General features: G+C 34.2%; 2 protein-coding genes across 2 annotated transcripts; both read right to left on the reverse strand.

Moving 5' to 3' along the window:
* Positions 1-385: 385 nt before the first annotated feature.
* On the reverse strand, positions 386-3,775 carry LOC141720368 (magnesium dechelatase SGRL, chloroplastic-like). The gene is made up of 5 exons (XM_074522744.1): positions 3,373-3,775; positions 2,937-3,113; positions 2,535-2,693; positions 1,662-1,808; positions 386-789 (listed from the first exon to the last, which is right to left on the reverse strand). The coding sequence occupies exons 1-5, from the start codon at positions 3,514-3,516 to the stop codon at positions 673-675; spliced, it is 744 nt and encodes a 247-aa protein (XP_074378845.1). The 5' UTR covers positions 3,517-3,775; the 3' UTR covers positions 386-672.
* Positions 3,776-18,748: 14,973 nt separating this feature from the next.
* On the reverse strand, positions 18,749-22,841 carry LOC141719084 (uncharacterized). Its single transcript, XM_074521463.1, has 4 exons — positions 22,560-22,841; positions 21,152-21,904; positions 20,934-21,075; positions 18,749-18,789 (listed from the first exon to the last, which is right to left on the reverse strand). Exons 1-4 carry the CDS (start codon positions 22,839-22,841, stop codon positions 18,749-18,751), a joined length of 1,218 nt encoding a protein of 405 aa, XP_074377564.1.
* Between the last annotated feature and the right edge of the window lie 1,172 nt (positions 22,842-24,013).

The raw sequence follows: 24,013 nt of genomic DNA on the forward strand, positions 1-24,013 counted from the left end.
ATGATTATAAATACAAAATTAATAATATTAAACGATAGGTATCACGTTTATAAATAAAATCTTAATTATAGACTTGGGTGATTTGCATGGATCTTTTTTTTTTAAAAAAAATAATCAGAATTACATCGCAATTTAACCTTCGTCATGCAAAGCACCAATTATATTTTTATTTTTCAATGTCAATGTTGATAAAATTGTTTTATTTCATTGAAAACTATTTCATTAATTTGACAAAAATCGGCGACATAAGAAAATGTCTTTGAGATGCTAGTAGTAGTACTGCGGTTCAAATACTCTAAAAAATTTAAAAGTTGACTTAAAGCTATATGTCGATCCTGCTCGAAACTTAAATAACCATTTTCTTAGGGGACGGACAGCATTGGAATTTTATAAGAAAATATCAAGGTGCTCAATTCTTACTTTTAAATTCGTTGTACAATCAATGCAACCAGTAATCTGAACCAAGAGCGATTTGAGTCAGGTATTTCAATTGATGAACTGGTAGTCCAAACACAAAAATGAATGACCCTAAAACTAATTTGTTGTGGCTATACATCACCAGAAAGTCCAATCTTGGATCCTCCAAAAAATTTAGATAAAGAAGCTGATGAAGCTTAAACTTTAGACTTGCCAGTATTATGTACTGATTTCCTGCCACCTAGAACATAAAAGTTACAGGAGGAAAGTAACAAGAGCTTGAAAGAGAGATTTTGGACTTCCCCAGTTCTTATGATAAAGAGGACACTGTTTTGGGCCCAATAAACTGTGCACTTGATCATCCGTTCTTCCCTGCAATGTCAATTTACCATGAAATTTCGATAAGAAAATTTGTAATGCAATTCTGCCAGAAGATGTAATAAATGTGGACAATTTTTACTATTATATATCAGCACATAATAAGCAGATGTGTCTGATCGCCTGTACATATAATTGGCACATATTCTGATACCTCAACTTTTTCATAGAGTTACAAACTTAGCGAGGTATTGGCTCCACTAACTTGGAGTCCTGAGTTCTAATGCCTGAAACATATCTAACAATTTTAGAGAGACAGAACAAATTTACAGTGCTCCAGTATTCAAGTCTGACGACTTTCAAGTGAGGTATTAATTATTAGTTATAATATACGATGCATGGTGCCTTCTACTAATTTCGCAAGGTTTTGGGAGAAATGGAGAATGGGCGGCTTAATCTAAAAAATTTCTACATGCTGCTTGGAACTCAACTGATATGTTATTACTATAAATAGTTCAGTGTAAGAAATATAATTGGCACATATTCTGATACCTCAACTTTTTCATAGAGTTACAAACTTAGCGAGGTATTGACTCCACTAACTTGAGTCCTGAGTTCTAATGCCTGAAACGTATCTAACAATTTTAGGGAGACGGAACAAATTTACAGTGCTCCAGTATTCAAGTCTGACGACTTTCAAGTGAGGTATTAATTATTAGTTACAATATCCGATGCATGGTGCCTTCTACTAATTTCGCAAGGTTTTGGGAGAGTGGGCGGCTTAATCTAAAAAATTTCTACATGCTGCTTGGAACTCAATTGATATGTTATTACTATAATACTTCAGTGTAAGAAATACACTAAAAAAGAATGTCAAGCATGATTAAAACTATGATATGTGTGATGTCAAGCATGCAATTATTTACCTGTGCAGCATCTTTAAGTGGTCCCCAGCTCTCCACGCGATTATATTTTTTTGAACTAGAGTGGAAATAAACGCGAACAGGTGCAGTCATTAGCTCTTGATGCTTGCTGAAAAATGATGAATCTCCATGCAGCATAGCCTGGAGAACCTAGTATCAAGTAAGAGAGAGTTGTAATTAGTTTCAATTTATAAACACTGTAGCACAACAAAAATAATCTCATACAATCATTCTATATCTAAAAACCTCCTGCAGGTTAAGTCACTCCATTGAACGATTATAATTTGATATGATGACCGATCCTCATTTCTCTCTTTTTAGTTGACATTGCACAATGTTGGTCATCATGTAGGTATATTTTGGTTTTGATAGGTGAAAAAAGTAGAAAATCAATATAAGATGAAGAGTGTCAAATCCAGACAATGTTGATTTGTTTATGCAACCTCCATCTAGCTTATTTACCACATTTACATGAAGCGCATATACAATATCTCTATGACAAAAAAGGCACTGGACACAATCAGATATTAGGTCAGGGAGTTGTGCAGAGGAGTTTTATCTTAAAACTCATACTTGGAAACTCCCATGTGTTTCATCTGTTTATGTACTGAGGTAGATCTGAAGTTCATAATTTTCTAGTCCCATATTCATTCATAATTAAGTACTATCTCCGTCCTAATTTGTATGAGGTACTCATTTCTGCACTTGCTTTAAGACCTCTTAGAGAGGTGCTTGCAGATGAAATAAATTTGTGTTTTTCTTTTCTACAAGTACCTCTTTCGGATGCCTTAATTTACATGCAAATAATAACCAGCTATTACAAACTGAGATGGCAGGAGTACTTGTTTTGCATCAAACATCATAAACTGGACTTACCAAAGGTAGCTCTTTGGAGAATATGTGGTATCTGAACTCTGCAGTCAGTTCTGAAAAAGAATTTGATCCACTCACATAGCAGTGGACATCGAGACACACATCTCCGTTCACTTCTGTCCACTGTGCCACAACATCATCCTTATTATACCATCCTTTCAACTGCCAGTCAAGAATTCACAATTTAAATTAAAATTAAACAGGACAACTCTTTAAATTAAAATTAAACAGAACAACTAATTTTTGCCTGTATAGTGGTCTCGGATGAACAATATTATGAGCTGCTCTTAATCTCGAAAAGAATAACAGATGCAGGAGACAGACCAAATACAACATAAGTGCATTTGTAGCACCAACTAAAAGCTCAAATTTAGCTAACAGAAGAACTCCATGAGCATAGGTTACCTGATGAAGATGGATGAGTCTCGAAATAGTTAATGTTAGGTTAGCTGTAAAATCACAATGTGAAAGCGTGTAGGTTCTTGGCACTATTCTGGTGTATCGATTTGTGTCGTGACCCTTGACCTCAACTTTGAGTTTTGATGCTTCAAATCTTGCTGGAGGGCCCAAGAGTCTAACAGCCTGAAAAGAGTCATGCATCAGATATACACAACAGATCCACAATTGAAAAGATATGTTTACCAGAAAACAAATACATCTGATGTTGAGAAAATAGATGTCATATATTTTGTGGAAAAAGACAATGCTAAATTGAAAAAGATTTTTGGAATAACATGTATGTAGTAGTCTAAACATATGAACCTCTTTTGGACCCTAAACTATTTTTTACAAAATGTAATCAACAAACAAAAAGAAGAATGGAAGAATAAGAAGACAAGACCTGAAAAACAAGGGTGTTGTAAGAAGGGGCTTTGTGAGAAAACATAAGAAAAGCTGGAGGAACAGAACAACGAGAAGAAGGCTTCAAGTCTGTGTTGGGAGAAGGAGACAAAGCAAAGTGAACACAACAATGATTAGCCGCCATACATACATAGAGACCCTCCCTGTTGCCTACTCTCTGTTGTTTAAACAACCTCCCACCATTTCAAATTTGCTATTAACACATACTACAAAATTCAAGTTTTGGTACAAAAGATGCTTCTTCTTCTTTTTGGGTTGTGTCTGTGTTAATGTTGTTCATGTGGACCTCTAACAAGCATATGGTTTATTATATCCATTTCAAACAATGACATACCACTCGTTCTTTCTTGTGGTGCAGGTGCGGGTGCAGCTGACCACCGCCCCCACTCCACAAGTTCCTTTTTCCTTCCTTCCTATTTTCTTTTTTCCTCAATTAATTTAAGCTACAAGCTTCAATACCTACCAATTACCCATTAGCTTTGAAATTGCTTTGTTGGACTAATTTTGAGTTATTTTATTTTTGTTACTTAATCAAATTTAGTTTTTATTTTTAAATAAAATTGTTTAATAAATATATGTTTGAATTAGAATTTTATATTATCTATTTGAAAAAGCTTGAGAAATTGATCAAAATGTCATTTTAAAGTGTAAAATGATAAAAAAATCTCATTTTTATAAATTATCGTCCAAAATATCATTTTACCATGATATATGGTATAATGTCTGGAAAAAAAACTAAAATGCTACACTTATTTTTTTAACTTTTAAAGGCCTTCACGTTAATTCATGTAACATATATATATACATATACGGGAATTTGTATAATTTGTCCCCAAATTAATAGGTTATTTTACAAATATATCTCATCTTTTTCAACAATTATAAAAATATTTCAGGATTAAATATTTATAAAATGGGTTTTTAAAATGGGACATATTTATAAAAAAATCCTCTTTTTTTTTCTTATTTTGAGCTCTTTATGATTTTTATTTAGGGTCTCGAAAATACCACTTAATGTTACATTTTTTATATTTCATTTTTATGTAATATTTATAAAATTTAAGAGTATATCATAATTTAACAATTTTCAATATTGTAGGGTTAAACAATCTCTTTTTGAATTTTAAAAATATTAAAATTTTAATTTAATAAAAGATTGAGCGTTTAGGGTTTACGCCCTAATTCCAAGAGTAAAAAACCTAACCCTTTAGACCCTAAACGCTAATAACCAAAAATATAAATTTTAAATTAAATAATTTTAAAATATAAGGGTGTAAGTTAATTTAATAAATTTTAATATTTTAGGATTCATCAATCCTGATTTTAGAAATAATTTTTTATATTTTAGGGTTTAACAATTTTTTATTTGGGTTTAAAAATATTTTTTTTAAAAAAAAATGTGTAAAATACTAGATAAAGTAGTGGTTTGAGATCAAAATACTACATGATGAGGTATTTTGACTCTTACTGTCACAGTCTAGTGCTTCTTTCAATTTTATTTTCAAAAAAGCTATCAAAACGGTCTATAGTTATGCATTTTGTTTGTTATAAAATAATAAAAAATAAGCAAAACTCAAACAAGGTAACGTTATCCCAAAAGATGATGAAATGTGTGATATTTTGGATTATTACTTTGAAAAGTGATTTTAAATTATTTTTAATATCAAAAAAATATTTAGGGCCATTCTCCGTTTTTTTATCAAAACTACCTTCGAAATACGGCTTCAGGTTATTTTTCAACCGGCCAAGGTTGGACCATAAATGATATATAACACATGTTTGTCAATTCTAGTAAATCCACTTAATTGGGCTTAAGCCCATAAACACTTACTACCGACTGTTTGGGGTCTAACTTATCAACAACTTCTTATAATGGGATAAGCCCATAAGTAAAATATACCTGACCCGGTACTTTTCTTCTTCACTTATCCATCTCTAACCTAGGCGCCTCCTTTTCACGCATCTCTCCGATCTCTCTTATCTCTCTCAGTTTGGCGCCCTAATCCCGTTCGATCTCTCTACACCTGCTTCGGTTCTCTTCAGATATCTCGCCTATCTCCCGTATGCGTGTGTTTTAGTTTCGTTAAAATAGAAATTGGTTTCGTGTATTAATTGATGTTGATGTCAAAGGTTTGTGTATATCTGTATGTATTTTTCGTTTCTACCATCTTCAAGCTCTCCTTATACTTCTGAGTAAATTATTTTTTTTTAATAATTTGATCACCTTATATGATAATTGTTGTTCTTTGCAGTTTTTTTCAAAAGGGTTTATGTTAAAAATTAGTTATTTGAATTCTTCATTCTTTTGTGTAATTATTTCGTGTTTAGTGATGAATTGAGCTATTTAGTTCTTGTTTCAGTCATAGGAGGTTTACTTAAGTTTGCTTTAAGGTTTAACATGGAGTATTAATTAATCATTGATCGATGTCAATGGTTTGTGCAGATGTCAAGGGCACAATCTAAGATACGGCGACAGTATCAATCATCAGGTGCGGGTCCTCCTGTATGTGCGACTCCTTCTGTATCATTTGTTGCCAAGTAGGGAGATGAAGAACACGATTTATTTGTGAGACTATGTTATGGTGAGGTTGTTAAAGGCAACAGGCCTAACACCACTCTGAACAAAGAAGGTTGGAATGCTGTGTATCACCAATTTGCTGCTCGTTCAGGAAAGGATCCCGTTTGGGATTTAAGAAAACTTAAGAATCATTGGGATGCGATGAGAGAAGATTACAAAATTTTTAGGAAATTGAAGTTGGGCAAACTGGTTTGGGATGGAACGAGTTCACAAAACAATTTGAAGCGGCTGATGAATGGTGGAAGGAGAAAATTAAGGTACATCTTTTACAAGTTTAATTGAAGTATTCGCTGCTTTTATGTTAAGAATGTTAGTGCTGCTAAAGAATCGTTGGTTTGTAATATTTTGTTATCTGATGTTTAGTTGCATCTACTTGGATTTCAATTCTGTTTTTGGTGCTAATGTGTGTTTCGAATTGTTTCCTGGCACACACACTAGACCTAAAATAACCTTTATTGGGCATATATAGGTAGTTTGAGGAGTTGTGTAATCAGATGTTTTATTTTGCCTTAGCTTACAAGTATTTGTTTTGGTTTTCTTGTAATAACAATATTGATGTTTTGATATCATGAAGTAGACTACGCCTTCTCTGATGGTTCACACAGTCTTATAGCATTCTATCTTTAACATACAGCACAAACGATTAATACATTAGCTTAAAAGACCTTTAAATTGATTACCCAATTTGAGTAACTATGGGAACATGAATTGTTATCTATAGTAGGTCAAGCTAATTATATTCATTAGTTTTGACTACAGATTGGTAATGCAACTGCATCATTATCTTGCAAGGGTTGTAGTAAATTCAATGAACTGACAAGATCTATATTGTGGTGAAGAACTTAACTCTAGTCAAAGAAAATTGAAAAGCTACCAAGTATAATGCTCAGAATAAACTCTTGCTTTATTTTATGTTGCAGCTGAACCTGCAACCAAAAAAAATTACAGGAAATATTTCACTGTGAGCTTATTTGTCATATTTTAAATGCTTAGGTCTATTTTTGAATGTTTTGCCATACTAAGGAACCAACCTTCTGGACCTTTATAGTTGTGTACTTCGTGCTTGTGTTCATAATATGAAAATTCGGCTTTTCGTTTGGTACAAGTAGTAATCATTTCATTTGTGTTAAGCAAATCAATCTGTACTATAAGCGCAAAATTGTTTAGAAATTAAGGTTCACACACACTTTAGAGAAAATTGACCCAGTGTGTTGAATTTTTTTTCTTTTGAAAACAGAGATTTTATTAATAAACAAAAATAGCTTCAAAATCTAAGATTCCCAACGGAGCAATTTGGCTAAGTAGGTTTCTTTAGCTAAACCACGAGCTGCCCTGTCCCTGTTTGCATTTCTACCAAGATGCTTTAAATTGAAATATCAGACCGCTATTAAAGCATTTTTTATACATGATTTGATCAAGCTAACTACCCACTTCCATTAGATTTTCATGTCCTAATAGTATGGGATTTGTCCTGTATCACAGGTGCTAAGACGTTCTATTTCAGCTAGGAAACAATCCCTCTCCTCCTGTGATTATTGTATATTATTATTTCCGAGATAGGGGATACTGGGGAAACAAAAAATCATTTTAATCATTTCCGAGATAGGGGATACGGATGATCAACAAGATAACCCGACGGATGATCAATTTAAAAATCTGTTGACAGTGACAACACAGTCACATACGTTGGGTGTTTGCAAAAGGAATGTGAAAGCTTGTTTAACAAGAAATGAAGAACAAAGAAGCATTACCATTTCCATGCAAGATTAAGAAGATTTTTAAAGATGCTGGAATAGAGTAGTGAAGCAGCATGGAGTTTGACTTGATAGTTTTGCTTTATTATCCTGTCTTATTACCCTGTAAACTTGGTGATATATAAACCAAGTGTAGCTAGTAGAACAAATAACTAAGCAAACACTTTTAGAAGAGAAATAGAAAAAGATGTAACTATTAAGATTTCTCTATAGTTTGTTTGTTCACTTGTAAAACAGCTGTGAGACAATTTATTCTTCATAGAGTTCTTAAATCGATATATATATCTCTGGTGGATACTTTCAAATCCACCAGAAAGTTTGTAAAGACTTGTGTTTTTAATAAGGATCCCCCGCAATATCTAATTAGAGGTAGATCCAATCCGTAGGAATCAATAGAAAAGGCAACCGCACCTTGCAAATCAAAACACTGATATATATAGTTTGAGTTAGAATATTTTGTAATTCAGAAAAAGTTTATTAGAATTACATTCAACCCCCTTCTGTAATTCTTGTTGCATTGTTAGGGACTAACAATTGGTATCAGAGCTAGCTCTTGAAGCACAAAGAGTTTAAAGATCACAACAAACAGCAAGATGAACAAGAAGGATGTTGGAGTCAAGATTCCTTTTCTAGACAAAGATAATTACCATCACTGGAAGATAAAGATGCATCTTCATTTACTTTCTCAAGATGAGGCCTATGTGGATTGCATAGAGAGAGGTCCTCATGTACCAATAAGAGCTGCAACTGAAAATGAGTCATCAGTTCCCAAGGCAAGGCATGAATGGTCAGATCCTGATATGGAACAAGTCAGGAAAGAAAAGAAGGTCATGAATATTCTGTTCAATGAAGTTGATGGTGACATGTTTGATAACATCATTAACTGCAAGACAGCCAAGGAAGTTTGGGATACCATTCAAATAATCTGTGATGGCACTGAACAAGTTAGAGAAAATAAGATGCAGTTACTAATTCAGCAATATGAGCATTTCCACTGTGAAGAAGGTGAAACTCTCACTGATATCTTTAGTAGATTATAAAAGCTACTAAATGCTCTGAAGCTGCATGGAAGAGTCTACCAAACCAAAGATTCTAACCTCAAATTTCTGAGATCCCTTCCAAAAGAATGGAAACCAATGACAGTCTCCTTGAGAAATTCACAAGAATACAAAGAGTTTACACTAGAGAGACTGTATGACATTCTAAAGATTTCTGAGCTTGAAATAGAGCAAGATAAAAGAATGGAGAAAGGGAGGAAGAAAGGAGGGTCCATTGCACTGGTTGCTGAGTTAGAGAAAGAGAAGGAGATGAAGATGGAAGCTGTTGAGTCTACTTCAAAGGTTTGTGAAAATAAGGGCAAGGGGCTGGTAGCAGAAAATGAAGATTCTTTGAACCAAGATGATATGGATGATATTGATGAACATCTTGCATTTTTTTCCAGAAGATTTGCCAAGCTCAAGTTCAAGAAGAACTTTGGAGCAGCTAAGCCAAATAGAAACATGGTGTATAAATCAAAATTCAAGTGTTTCAAATGTGGCTTGGCAGGGCACTTTGCCAGTGAGTGTAGAAAGTCAGATTCCAGCAAGAAGAAGTTTGAGCCTGTGGATTATAAACATAAGTATTTTGAGCTGCTCAAACAAAAGGAAATGGCTTTTATTACATAAAAAAATGACTGGGCAGCAGATGGTCTGGATGAGGATGAAGATGTCAGTTATGTCAATCTAGCCCTAATGGCCAAGTCTGATGAAACAGAGACATGTTCTTCAAGTAATCAGGTAATCACCACTAACCTTGCATATTTATCTAAAGCTGAGTGTAATGATGCAATAAATGACATATCTACATAATTATATCATTTGCGTGTTACACTTAAGTCCCTCACTAAGGACAATGCTAAAATCAAAGAAAACAATTTATTTTTAAGTGAGAGGAATAATGTGCTAGAGTCTCAGTTTATTGAATTTGAAAAATTAAGAATAGAATGTAAGATTTCTGAGGATGAATTAACTGAGTCCTTGAAGAAATAAGAGATTTTGAAGAAGCAGCTTGAACGAGAACATGAGGTGATTAAGGCATGGAAATCATCTAGAGATGTCCATGCTCAAATCACCAAAGTTCAAGGTATTGAGTCCTTCTGTGATGCATCCTGGAAAAAGAGTAAAGAGAAGCTGGAATCCAATTTAGTTGAAGGATTGCTAACAGATGCAGACTCGACGGATGATGAGAGTAATCCGTCGGATAATCAAAAAGGTTATCCGTTGAGTGACATAAATCCTCATCCGTCGACTGTGAGCAAACCTGTGAGTAAAGCCAAACTTGCCAAGTTAAATGATAAATATGGATCAGATTTCAAAACTTTGTTTCAGGAGAATCGAGTCAAGTGAAGAAGGAGAAGAAAGTGAATGTTGGTCATCTGTCCATCAAACAATTGAATGACAGATTAGAAAAGATTGAGGTTAAAATATAGGCTAAAAAGAAAAACAATAGAAATGAGAAAGTAGGGATTAACAAACATAACAACTACACACCTGATAAATATGCTCCAATAAAAATCTGTGTTAAGTGTGGCAGTGTTAATCATTTGTCTGTTAATTGCAAAATTGCCATGCCTACTCCCATATCTGTACCATCTTCTTTTTCCAACATGAATGCCATGCCTTCTATGCCTATGAATGCTATGTCTGCACAGAATATGAATGCACAATTTGCTAATATGCCATTTGCACCTAATCATGATTATGCTGCATTTAGTATGCCTCAAATACCATTTAGCATGCCTTACTGGAATAACATGTTTGCAAATAGCATGCCTTTTCCTGTTAATCAAAATGTGCATGATAATTTTTTTTAATGACTAGTTTCAAAGGTTCAACTCAAATGACTAAGGATGAGTCAGATATCCCAAATCAAATGAGATCAAACCTAAGAAACAAAAGAAGAAAGCTAACAAGGCAGGACCCAAGGAAACTTGACTACCAAAACCTAGTATACTTGTTCAAATTTATGTAGATGATATTATATTTGGCTCTACAGATGAAAAACTTTGCAAAAAGTTTGCCAAATTGATCCAAAGTAAGTATGAAATGAGCATGATGGGAGAACTAACTTACTTTCTTGGTTTACAAGTTAAGCAAGTTAGTGATGGAATATTCATTAGTCAAACTAAGTACATTCATGATCTTTTAAAGAAGTTTGATCTAATGGATTGTACATCTGCAAAAACTCCCATGGCCACTGCAACCAAGCTTGAATTAAATACTACTGAAAAGTCTGTGGATATTTCAAGTTATAGGGGCATGGTTGGTTCACTTCTATACTTAACAGCTAGTAGGCCATATATAATATTTGCTACTTGTCTTTGTGCTAGATTTCAGGCTGATCCTAGAGAATCTCATTTAGTAGTTATTAAGAGAATTTTCAGATATCTCAAGGAAATACCAAAACTTGGCATTTGGTACCCTAGAGATTCTAGTTTTGATCTAATTGGTTATTCAGATGCAAATTATGCAGGTTGTAAAATAGACAGAAAAAGTACAACAGGAACATGTCAGTTTCTAGGAAACAAGCTTGTGTCCTGATTCAGTAAAAAGCAAAATTTAGTTTCTACTTCTACAGCTGAAGTTGAATATATTGTTGCTGGTAGTTGCTGTGCACAGATTCTATGGATGAAAAACCAATTGTTGGACTATGGTCTACAAGTGGATAAGATTCCTATTATCTGTGATAACACAAGTGCAATTGCCATCACTGAAAATCCAGTACAACATTCAAGAACAAAGCACATAGACATCAAGTACCACTTCATAAGGGAACATGTGATGAATGGTACTGTGGAACTGTATTTTGTTCCAAGTGAAAAATAGCTTGCAGACATATTTACCAAGCCACTGGATGAATCCACCTTCTCAAGGTTGGTAAGTGAGTTAGGTATACTTAATTATTCTTGAATCTTTTCAGATATTTTGCAAGTTGTAATGCAGCCATAAATTTAATTGATTTTTCAGTCTTGGATGAAATTTTGGCTAAGTCAAAATTTACATCCCGACGGATGATCATTATCCATCGAGTTCGATCATCCATCGGAATACAATTTGTTAATAAAATCAATTTATTTTTCTGGAATATTTTATAACTCCACGGATAACTGATTTATCCTCATCCGTCGAATTGTCTCAATCCTAGCCGTTAATTCTCTAAACATTATCCATCGAGTATACTTACGGTTTGTAAGCATAACACGATGGATAATTGAAGGAATTTTTACAGTTTACTTTTAAAACGGCTATTTTGGGCAATTTTTATTGGTCACTTTAATTTACTTTATTATTTTTGACAGTTATTTTCTGAGAAAGTATAAAAGCAATTTCATTTTTATCCATTTCTTTTATCATTCTCAATTCTTCTGCTCTAACTTCTTTTTTTCTCAAAAGCAATTACCCTCTCTTTCTTTCTGCAATTTTTACTCTCTAACAATGGCACCAGTCGTCAAAATCATGTCTCAAACTGGCTTTATCTATGAGAAAAACAATTTCACAGCTCTGGTGAACAAGGGAATTCAACATTCTGGCGAGTACCACAAAATGATGGATTTTATGCAAGGCTGTAAGCTCAACTATGCCATGCTAGAGTCTCCCACTATCTACTGTGAGGTTGTGGAGGAGATATGGACAACTGCAAGTGTATAATTCAACTGACAAGACCATCACTTTTACTATTAAAGGTAAGGACTTCTGTGTTAATAGTGACATTGATTCCTGATAATACTATCACTACTCCATACACAGAAACTGATATTGTTAACATGTTAAACTCCATAGATTATGCATACTGTCACTACTCCATACACATAAACTGATATTGTTAACATGTTAAACTCCATGGGTTATGCACTCACCATCTCTAAATTAAGTGAAATTAGGAGATTCGGTCTTAGGAAAGAATGGAGTTACCTGTGTGATGTAGTTACTAAAGTATTTTCTGGTAAAATTAGCAATTTTAATTCTGTTAATATCTCCATGCTCAACATGCTTTACATGCTAGTAACTGATAAATACTTCAATTTTAGTGATCTAGTCTTATTTGAGTTGGGGTTTAAGTTAGGGGAGCTTAATAAGAGGGGTAAGAGTGTGTATTATGCTAGATTTTTCATGATGCTTGCTAACCACCTCTCTGAGGACATTGTGCTTGATAACCCATTCAACAAGTTAAATTGTTGGGTTCAAGAAAGAAGAATTATTGCAGATCTCAATAGAGCAGATCACCATAAAGAGGTGCCACTCTTCTACTTTTCAGTAATGGAGGCACCTCAGGTAAGTGAGGTAATTTCAACTGTCTCTACTCTTCCAACCTCAAACATTTCTTTGCTTTCTAGTGCAGCAATGGCAACTGTGTCAATGACCCAACAGTTGCCTACCCAAGCTGCCAAACCATCAAAAGTTTCTAAACCCAAAGCTAAGAAAGCCCCCTATGATTTCTTTCAAAAGAGATCAGTTGTAAAATCCATAAAACCTAAAGAGGGGAGTGTGAAGGTGGGTAAGAAAGGTGAGGGACATGGTGAAAATCAAAGAAGCCCTAAGAATAAAGAAGGTGAGCATAGTGTACCCAAACCAAGCCATACCACAGTTTCCCAACAAATTATGGTTGTTAATAAGGACAAAAGCTCAATTCTAGTTTCATCCTCCCAAAAGGATGTAACTATTGAATCAAGCTCTCAACCAGGAGCATAGAATAAAAGGGGTAGGGACACAAGTTCACCACAAACTTACACAAGAAAGAAGAAATATAAAAACCTTGGGGATGCACAGGGTACACACAGTGCAAACTGGAGCTAAAGACCCAGTCACTGCACCATCTCAAAGTCAAATTGATGTGACTCCAACAAATGTGGAGTCACAGCCAAAATCTGTATAAATTGAAACACCTTAAACACCAAATTCTCCCACACACTCTTTGGATGTTGACATGATTCAAACATCATAACCATATTCTCCATCTTTAACTCTGTTAGAGAAGCCTAAAATCGATGCAAGTAGGCATCATCTTCTAGATGATTTGTTGGCTCACTTGCCATTTCTTTCTGAGAATGTTGAGACATCTGTGCCAAAATTTTCATCAATTTGCACAGAGTCTACAATAGTCTCCACTCCACACTCATTCATTTCTACTCACTCGATGGATATTGTTCATCCGTCGAGTAGTGATTATATCCCGACGGATGTGCCTAACAGCAGTCATCCTTCGGATAGTCAAATTACTAACCCGATGGATATTTCTCATCCGTCGGGTGTCTCTACACAACTCCAAAATTCAACTATAGTTACAAGTGGAGATGACTTAGTAATTGTACAATCACTATTAGGATTGAGGGAAGGTAGTGACTTGAGTGAGAGTCTGGGTTGATCCTAGGAAAAAGGAGAGGAAAAGAGTGATCCAATGTAGTCCATTTCTTCAGGACTGGCAAAAGTGAGTGTGAGGAGGCCCACCTTATATGGTGAAGGTGAGGGTGTGAGGGTGGGGATCCAAGGTGAGACCTTGATGCAAGAAAAGAGAGAAAATGAGAGAAATGCAGGTACTGGAGATATAAGGGTGGATGTCATTGTAAGTGAGTTAATGAATGTCTAAGATGTAGACAGGGAGGGACTATCTCAACACACTCAAGTTGTTATAGATTCTACCTCCTTGGATGCTGATACATTTACTCACCCTATTCCAGCATATCAACTTCTAGCTGGACAAGGCAATGATAATACAAAAAGAATGCTCAATTTGGTGCACACCACAAAGTCCATTTAAAGAGCTAAGGATGCCATCACAGCTTTGCCCACAACAGCTGGTGATGTTGATTATGAGACTGGTGGTTCAAAAGAATTCTTTGAAGGTGAGGGTGGAGATAGTGAAGAAGAGCCATTGGACATAGGGGGAGAAGTAGGCCCTAGTTCCAGATCAAGCATGCCATCATGGGCCTCCTCCAAACAATATGATGATCACCATTTGAAGTCCACACTTATCCAACTTATTTGCCAAACACAGTCTGTACTTCAATCAACCACAAATGCTAGCACCAAGAAGCTTCTGCAAGCACATCTTGCTTCTCTCCAACTATAGCAAATTTCAGGCTACCAACAAAGTCAAAATGTCTCCCTCATCAAAAATGAAGTTGATCAACTTAAAAAAGACATCTCTAACAAGTTGGAAGCTAGACTTCCAGAGATAACAATGACAGATATCAAAAGACAGCTCAGGAAAAACTCTGATCTTGCAACCAAGGTGAATTCCTTGGATAAAAGAATGGTTGCTATAGAAGCTTCTCTTACAGCAATCCATCTACACCAAACTCAACAAACAGACTTGCTTCAGAAACTGGTGGCTACACATACCTCCTCCCTTACTCAACTTGCTGATAACAAAAAGGGGAAGAAAGAGAGTTCTAGGAGTGAGGGGGAGCAAAAAGTGCTTAACATTCAAGTGAGTAAAGCAATTGTGCCAACAATTGCTTTCACAAAGCCACCAGCTAAAGATAGCATTGATCTGATAAATGAAGCAGCAACCACTTTGAGAGCAGCTGAGAAGAAGCAGTTTAGTCCAATCAACTGGGAGAAAATTGATGAGGATATTCAAAAGAAATTTGGTCTAGCAAAGAAGCCAGAAAAATCAGTCATTCATCACTCTCAAGATAGGCAAATTTATGTGAATGATAGAGCATGAACTATCTGGAGAGAGGCCAGACATCCTGCATCAAATCCCCAAAGGCAGATCTAATCATGAAGCCAAAGGTGAACTATCCAAAGTCTTCACTCAAGAACCCTTTGGACACAGTGTATGAAACACCAAAGCGTGATGAGAAGAAGCTGTTTGCCAGGTCTATAGCATTCTACAAAGATCCTCCAGATTCAGCTCTAAAAAGGAGAATTGCCAAGGTTTTCAGAAATCGTAAGGAAATTTGTGTGGTGGCTGGACACCCTCAATTTGTTGAAGCAAAAAGGGAAGAAAAGGCAAGATTGAAGCAAGAAAAGAAGCAAGCTACTCTAGATGCTAAAAAGCTAAAAAAAAGAAGAAGCAAGCTGCTATCTTGGCCAAGTTGCAAGCTGTGAAACCCACACAACAAATTCCTGAACAACCATCTGAAACCACTAAATCTAAAGATTAGAAAATGCAAGAAGCGCCTCAAAAGAAAAAGAAAATTCAGATACAAGCTTCCTTCTAAGAGAAAATTGGATTTCAGTGATGAGGAGATGGAAGACTACTTTCCCAAAGAGTCTACTTCTACAACAACTCAAACATCCATGCCCTCTGTGGCACATGAAGAATTCAAGATAGATCCATCGAAGAATTTTCATGGTGAACCTATCATTCCAAAGGATGAGCCAATAGACCGGGAGAGTCTACCAATTCCTGAACTCAATCTACCTCATTTCATGAAGCTAAAGAAAACAAAGACCAGAGCAGTCAAGAAAGTGAAGCCCTCAACTCTCAGATCTAAGTCCATAACCAAAGCTCAAACCAAGGTCAACAAGGGAGATTCATGTACATCTGTGACATCAAGGAATTCTCTGATCTAAACCTCTATCTAGATAAACTGGAAGAAGTTAGAGGGATTGATGCTTACAGGAATCTACCTGAAAGGCTAGTATTCAAGTACAAGGCAGGAAAAGAGATGATATGGCCATTTCACATGATTCTTCAAGAGAGACAATCTATACTGATAAAAGTATATTCATCTTTCAAGAAGAACTTTGGATTCAATGTGACAGCTAGAAGACTATTTCTAAAGAAGATTGAAGAACTGAGGAGTATTAGAACCAAAGATGCACTCCCAAAGACTTTAACTATTCCTTATACAGGAAGTAGAATGCATCTAAGGCCCTACTGGCTGAAGGAATTCTTTGATGATAAGGGAGTTAGAAGATTCTTCAGAGTAGAGGACCAGCTGAGCATCTCTAGCAATGAGACTCTACTGGAAATGCAAGAAATGCTAGATCTGTCAGAACCTGATGAACTTGAGTTCCACAGACAGCTCCAAAATTAGATAGAAGAAAATAACAGGAAGCTTGGAAAGAAATCCAGACCATCAAGGAAATAAATCAATCTGCTCAGACTAGAGGAGCACCTTAAAAATGACTGTGAGCAAATCTTTGTACACTTTGTCTTGTAAATTCTTCAGTAAATATTGTAGCACTTTTTAGTTTTATGTACTACCTTTTAAATTTGTATTTTTAGGGTGTTTTGTTATCATCAAGTTTCTCTTAATTTATGACTACAATTCTAGTAGGCATAAATTGGGGGAGATTGTTGGAAATATGTTGTGAACTTGATGATTACATTAACAAAACACCTTAGTGAATTTAACTTAGTGAAAAAATATAGCACCCGACGAATGATCAATTATAGTCCCGACGGATGATTCAATATAGTCCCAACGGATGACTAATTGATATACATCGGGTGAGTAGCTTATGTAACAATAAGTCATATAGCACATTTCTGCAAACATCTTTGTGTAGATATTGTAGTTGCTTATGAGTCATGTAGACTGCTAGTAGATGCGCAGAATAGGTTGATTAAATGTAAATATAAGATGTCTTGTAATTCTGCACAAATGAAGTGGAGTCAAGTGATAAATGGCTACCCGACGGATGATTAACAAAGCGACCCGGCGGATGATCAACAAGACAACCCGACGGATGACAAACATGTACCCGATGGATGATCAATTCAAACATATGTTAACAGCGACAACACAGTCACATGCGTTGGGTGTTTGCAAAAGGAATGTGGATGCCTATTTAATAGGAAATGAAGAACAAAGAAGTATTACCATTTCCATGCAAGATTAAGAAGATTTTCAAAGATGTTGGAATAGAGTAGTGAAGCAGCATGAAGTTTGACTTGATAGTTTTATTATCCTGTCTTATTACCATGTAAACTTGGTGATATATAAACCAATTGTAGCTATTAGAACAAATAACTAAGCAAACACTTTTAGAAGAGAAATAGAAAAAGCTGTAACTATTAAGAATTTCTCTGTAGTTTGTTTGTTCACTTGTAAAGCAGCTGTGAGACAATTTATTCTTCACAGAGTTCTTAAATCGATATATATATATATATATATATATATATATATATATATCTGGTGGATACTTTCAAATCCACCAGAAAGTTTTTAAAGACTTGTGTTTTTAATTACTTTGTGTTTTTGATTTATTTAACTTGTGATTCCGCACCTTGCAAATCAAAACACTTATATATATAGTTTGAGTTAGAACATTTTGTAATTCAGAAAAAGTTTATTAGAATTACATTCATCCCCCCTTCTGTAATTCTTGTTGCATTGTTAGGGATTAACAGTAATTAAATCATGTCTGCACATGCTTTGCTTTCACAGGTTTAACGCAATGGTAACTTGGTAACAAATTTTGAAAGTAGAGTCTTCTTTTATAGTAGATTTGATGTTTTCTGTTCTTTTACACTGTTCTGTCATTTCTTACAGGCTTTTAAGTGATGTGCTCACTGCTTGTTACTTGCTTATTCTCGCATGAGAATAAAAAATGTAGCAAATTCAGAAATAAGGATATGACACATTTCGTCAATTACTATGATACCTTGTTCGGTGATGTCATTATAATCGGTGAGCGGGCAAAAGCTGCGAATAACTACTCTGCGGTGAATTTAGAGGAGGGTGAAGATGTTCCAGATTTCGGAGAAGACGATGGGAATGAAGGCAGCGGTGACAGCGACGATAACAACTATGAAACACTACAACCACCATTGCAGAATCTATTTCCTATAAACTCTTTTAGATCTGGTTCGAGCAGTGGCCAAAAAAGCAAGAAATCTGGAGCAGAGTTTGTTTGGGAAGGGCTTGATGGTTTAGTGACAGCCATGTCTTGCAATAGTACTGCTGGTAGTGCAGAAGACTGCACCTTGGGTTCTTCTTAATGAGGAAGTAGGGATCTTCTTAATGAATGTTGCGCATGGGTGTAGAAATTATTTAATGCAAGAAATGTGGAATCACTCTGGTGAGACAATTAGTCGACATTTTCATTATGTTCTACAAGCTGTTTGCAGACTGGCAATTGATTACATTAAACCGGCTTCAAATTATAATACTGGATGTGGTTATCATACACCTTAACATGGATGATATCATCCATATTTTGAAGTAAGTGTATATATTTATATCCAAATATGTTCATGACTTTTGTTGATAAAAATTAATACTATTTTAATATTAATCGCATGATGCTATTGGAGCTATTGATGGTACTCATATTAAATATCGAGTAAAAGAAACAGAGCGTACACCCTATTTTGGTCGAAAGGGATACGCCACTCAAAATATTCTAGAAATCTGTGATTTTAACTTGTGCTTTACTTTTGCTTGGGCAGGATGAAAAGGTGGAGCACACGATATTCGTATTTTAAATGAGGCTACAACTCAAGGAAATCTGAAATTTTCACATCCAGCTGGAAAAAAATTCTATCTTGTAGATGCAGGTTATGCACACAAAAAAGGATACATGGCTCTGTATAAAGGATCAAGCATCAGATATCATCTTGCAGATTTTCGTCGGGGTGATGGCAGCGAACGTGTACCACGAAATCCTAAAGAAAAATATAATCATTTTCATTCTTCTTGTAGAATGGTTATTGAGCGAACATTCGGGGTGTGGAAAGCTAGATTTGCTATTTTAGCAAATATGCCGATGTATAAGATAGATACGCAAACAGATATTGTTCTGTCTACGATGACGATTCATAACTAAATTAGAAAATCAAATTGTAGTGACAACGCATTTCGCACGACCGAAAGAAAAAGTTACATTCCTCCGGATTGTACTACAACAACTAATGAGAGTCGAGAGACCGAGATAGATAAAACTGAAGAAACTGACAATGATGGTAGGTGGATTGTGCTGCGTGATAGTATTGCTAATAGTATTCATAACAGAGCATAAATGTTGTAATATCTTGATCTTTTTATTTGGGCATTGTAATAAATAAATAAAAGAATTTCATTTTAATAAAATTATATATTTCTATACTCAAAAAATTATTATTAAAAAATTTAAAAAAATTAACTTATAAGTTATTTTACCTAACACCCCATTTTACTTATAAATGAAACATCCAAACACCAAAAACAACTTATTTGTTAAAAACCACTTATTACATATATGTCACCTATCACACTTAAGTTATAAGTTACTTATTTTAAGATTTCAATTAAGAAATAATTTGGAAGAAAGTTTCCATAGATAATATTTTTTTTAAAAGATATTTATTATGCCATCAAAGTTTTTTAATGAAAAATATTTTTGGGTCAAATATTTTTCGGAAAAATATCTTCCCTGAGAGAATAATACAATATCTAACAAAATATTATGGCAGTAGATAATTATTTTCCAAAAATAAGTTAATTGCCGATAAGACTTCATCACATGGTTTGTTTCCGTAATTTTTGCTGCATTTGTTAGGATATGAAAAATATACTGAAGAAAAATGTCTTTTCAATGTGTTTTTTTTAACTTTCTTGAAAAAATAAAAAAACTTGGGTGGTGCCAAATGCAGGTCATTTTTACCAAATGCAGTTTGGTTAGATTACGTTAAAGCCCCTCGTGCTCAATAAATGATTCAACCCTAATTAATGTATACATGTGTACTTTTCCTGATTAATATGTAATGTTGCTGATTGCTAAGTAGATTAATAATTAGACTTAATATTCATATAAAATAATATGTGATATTATATTTTATAAATATTTAATTTTTTATAAAATAATTCATCATGTCAATTTTTATTGAAAATATAACACATCAAATTTAAAATATTCATTGAATATCATTAATTTTTTTTATATTTAATATCAATTATAAAATATGATTTTTTATAGAAATTGTTCTCAAAGTATACTTATTTTAAAAAAATTAAAATATATTTTAAATTGAGATACTAATTAATTAATTATATAATTTATGTTTCTATTTTAAATACACAATAATAATATTTAAAATATACTTGTTAACTAATTTGCAAGTATTTATTTATAATCTTTTAAATAGTATGCATAAAGGTCTCAGGTGACAGAGGTGTTACCCTCTAGTGGATCAGCTGGAGCACGACCATGCTAACTAATTCACAAATATTTATTTGTACATCTCTTAAATGTATAAAAGATATATTAAAAATGTACATACATATTATTAAATTACATATTAACATTGAGGTACGTAAAGATTTCCATTTCTCAATTGTAGTCATCAGAGGAGCATCCCATCCATGTACAGAATCTTCATGAAATTTGAAACAAAATCTATAAATCTCCGGAACAGGACAATTATTGATTATAGGGACCTGTAAATATAATCATAATATCAACACAATATGATATGAGTTAATAAACATTGACAAACTAGTAAAGCATACATACCGAAATAAAGTGATTAGAGCTTCTTAGAAATGCTATGCAGATGAGTTTCTCCGGACTACTAATGCCTTCTAGAACATATAGTGGCAAATATGTCAAAGTACCCATTTGTATCGGGTCCAAAGCAACTAAAATCACATTATAAATAGTCGCAATTACTGGACCCATTTCATCCAAAGACATCCAATACTCATATGAACAAGGACTTTCACAATGGTTAACTCTTCTTAACGTCATTCTTGCTTCATCTAAATTTTTATGCCATACTTTCATCCAATAATCCAAATGCGTATCTATGAAATCATGCAAATCTTTACGCACCCTTCTCCATTGATCTTCTGACCCATAAATTTGACGGGCTACTGATCTATACCCACAATTACCGTCAGCGGAAACATTTACATATTTATGAATATATGAAACAACAAATTTTGGAATTTCTGAAGGAATGGATTCTTCCGTTGCGGGCCCTTTGAACTTGTTACCTGATTTAGATGTAGAAGTTTCTTTGTCAACATACTCAAAGTATGAAGGATCTCTTTTTGTGGAACTCCTAGTTTTCGGGCGCCCCTTACTTTGTCGATCACTAAAAGGCTCTTCCACTATCACTGTCTCTGGGTGCATCATTTTCTCCAGTTTAGATATATACATTTTCTTCAGCTCCGGTGATTGTTTCAGCATAATGTTAAAGTAATTCCACAAAATCTCATCATCATCTTGAAATTGTTCGTGATTATCATTGGAAAAAAGTATCACCTTCCATATGAAGAGTTTTCCAGAAAATATGAATAATATTCAACTCGATGCTCTTTCCTTCATTATCTAATATCCTCATCTCATGCGCGCATGGAAGACCATGAGTTGTTCTCAAGTAACAACCACATGTAGCAGGGTCAATGCTTACTCCGTGATGACTATATTCCTTAATAATTTTTTTAATAGTTGTATGAGAAATTTTACTAGTCAATTCAGTCAAGAGATGCAAAACAGTGACATGAAGATCCTTGCTCGTGGACTTGACGAAACTAGCTTTAATTTCATTTTCTTGAAGTTGTAAATAAGAATGCACCCTCGACCAAATTGTCTCTAGACTACCCGTTGAAGTTCTTAAAAATCTCTTTAGTGAACTATGAGCGCTTTCAACCCTATTATTAAGAGAGGATAATATTAAAATAATATAATAAACTATTAAAACTAACAAAAAGAAAAAAAATGATGAACAACTAATTTGTGGTACGATTTCCAAAATGTAACACCTTATTTGTGTAAGCATGCACAAATATTTTTGCATGAATCATCCATATATCTTGCACATATGTTACTAGGTTGGGATGACCGGCATATATCTTTTGAAAATGTTGTACTTTTTCTTGGCTTCCACATTTTTTGCCTTGGCTTGACATGAAAATACCATACTGCCAGTCACCTTTTTTGCCTTGGCTTCCACATTTTTTACAATATGTCTTGTGCACAACATATGATAACTATCCGGGAATATCACACTGATTGCATTTATTAAAGCAAATTCTCTATCCGTAACAATGACTTCTGGAATCTGATTTGGGTTGAAGAGATCTTTCGTGCATTGAAGAGCCCATTCAAAACTACCTTTTTTCTCATCTTGTAAGAATGCCAATCCAATGACAAAAATTTTCCCAGTTGGAACAACGCCGATAATTTCAAGTAACGGCATTTTATATTTGTTGGTCTTATATGTGCAATCCATTATTAGCATGTGATAGAACTGATGCAACAACTTTACGACCTTTTTATTAGAAAAAAATAAATCTGTGACTATGTTATCGATGGGTGAAACTTGGTATTGAAAAAAATAGGACTCCTTGCACGGATCCATCAAAAGCTGCTGAATGACTGAACGGCCTTATTATTGAACGACCCATATTGTATGTCGGAAAGTTGTGATTCCCATTAATCACAAATAATTTTCATGTTGCTGCAAAAATTTCTTTTCCTTTTAGACGAAATGGATAGTAACATCTTTTGGTTCCAGTGTAACGCTTATTATTAACTTGAGGCACACTCCCCTTATCTTTATTTCTACGGTAACCTAATGATCTTTCACATCCGAGATATACAACAACAGTTTCCAAAGCCCTTTCCTTCCCCTCCTTTAGAAGAAAGCACAACTATGCAGATATTATTTTTCTTCCCAACGTCTCTGACAAATTCTTCTAAGTCACGTCGACTAAAAAATATCTGATCTGTCTCGAATAAGTGACCAACATTCACTAATTCATTGGAAGCAACATCAAAATATACATCCTGCAATACTCAACATGAAAATAAATATAAATTAACATAAATACTATTAGATGCATATAAATAATTTAGCAAAAGAAATATAAGAAAATTTGGAACAAAAAATAATTATAAAAAACTCACCTAGACTCTTCTTTTCCATCCATAGATAAATAAATTTTTTCCTGTGAAAAAAGACCAACAGTCGAAAGAGTTAATATTTTTTTAACAATTTAACGGTGTTCATTCTGTTTCAATCTTAAATCATTTTAGTTTCTTATATAAATTTTGGAATATACGAGCACACGTCAGGACTTGGAATGATCATTTTCGTGAATTACTTCTTAAAGCAATACAAATATGTAATAAAAAGGTTAATCTTGTTCTTCTTAAAAGAACGGAAAATACGTTCGATTGTCTAATATAATTGTGGTTTAGAAATTGTGGACCATGAATGAACTGAATTGAATAGAAAAAATGAAACAACTTAACTAGAATCGGACTTTTGTTATCCGTGTTCCTATCACATCAAATTCGGAATTCGAAATTACTAAAGAACACCTATTATACGTATAAGAAATATAAGAAAATTTGGAACAAAAAATA

Source organism: Apium graveolens, chromosome 4 (assembly GCF_009905375.1).
Source record: "Apium graveolens cultivar Ventura chromosome 4, ASM990537v1, whole genome shotgun sequence".
Lineage (NCBI taxonomy): Eukaryota > Viridiplantae > Streptophyta > Magnoliopsida > Apiales > Apiaceae > Apium > Apium graveolens.

Bases quoted from the DNA above. Each gene is read 5' to 3' on its own strand.
- LOC141720368 (XM_074522744.1), bottom strand. From the start codon at position 3,516: ATGGCGGCTAATCATTGTTGTGTTCACTTTGCTTTGTCTCCTTCTCCC. The intron at 1,809-2,534 runs GTAAGTCCAGTT...ACTTGATACTAG, and splicing joins TCTCCAAAGAGCTACCTTTG to GTTCTCCAGGCTATGCTGCA. The intron at 790-1,661 runs GTAAATAATTGC...TTGACATTGCAG, and splicing joins CACTTAAAGATGCTGCACAG to GGAAGAACGGATGATCAAGT.
- LOC141719084 (XM_074521463.1), bottom strand. From the start codon at position 22,841: ATGCCGTTACTTGAAATTATCGGCGTTGTTCCAACTGGGAAAATTTTT. The intron at 21,905-22,559 runs GTATTTTCATGT...TTCATATGGAAG, and splicing joins AAAAGGTGACTGGCAGTATG to GTGATACTTTTTTCCAATGA. The intron at 21,076-21,151 runs GTATGTATGCTT...TTATATTTACAG, and splicing joins GCTCTAATCACTTTATTTCG to GTCCCTATAATCAATAATTG.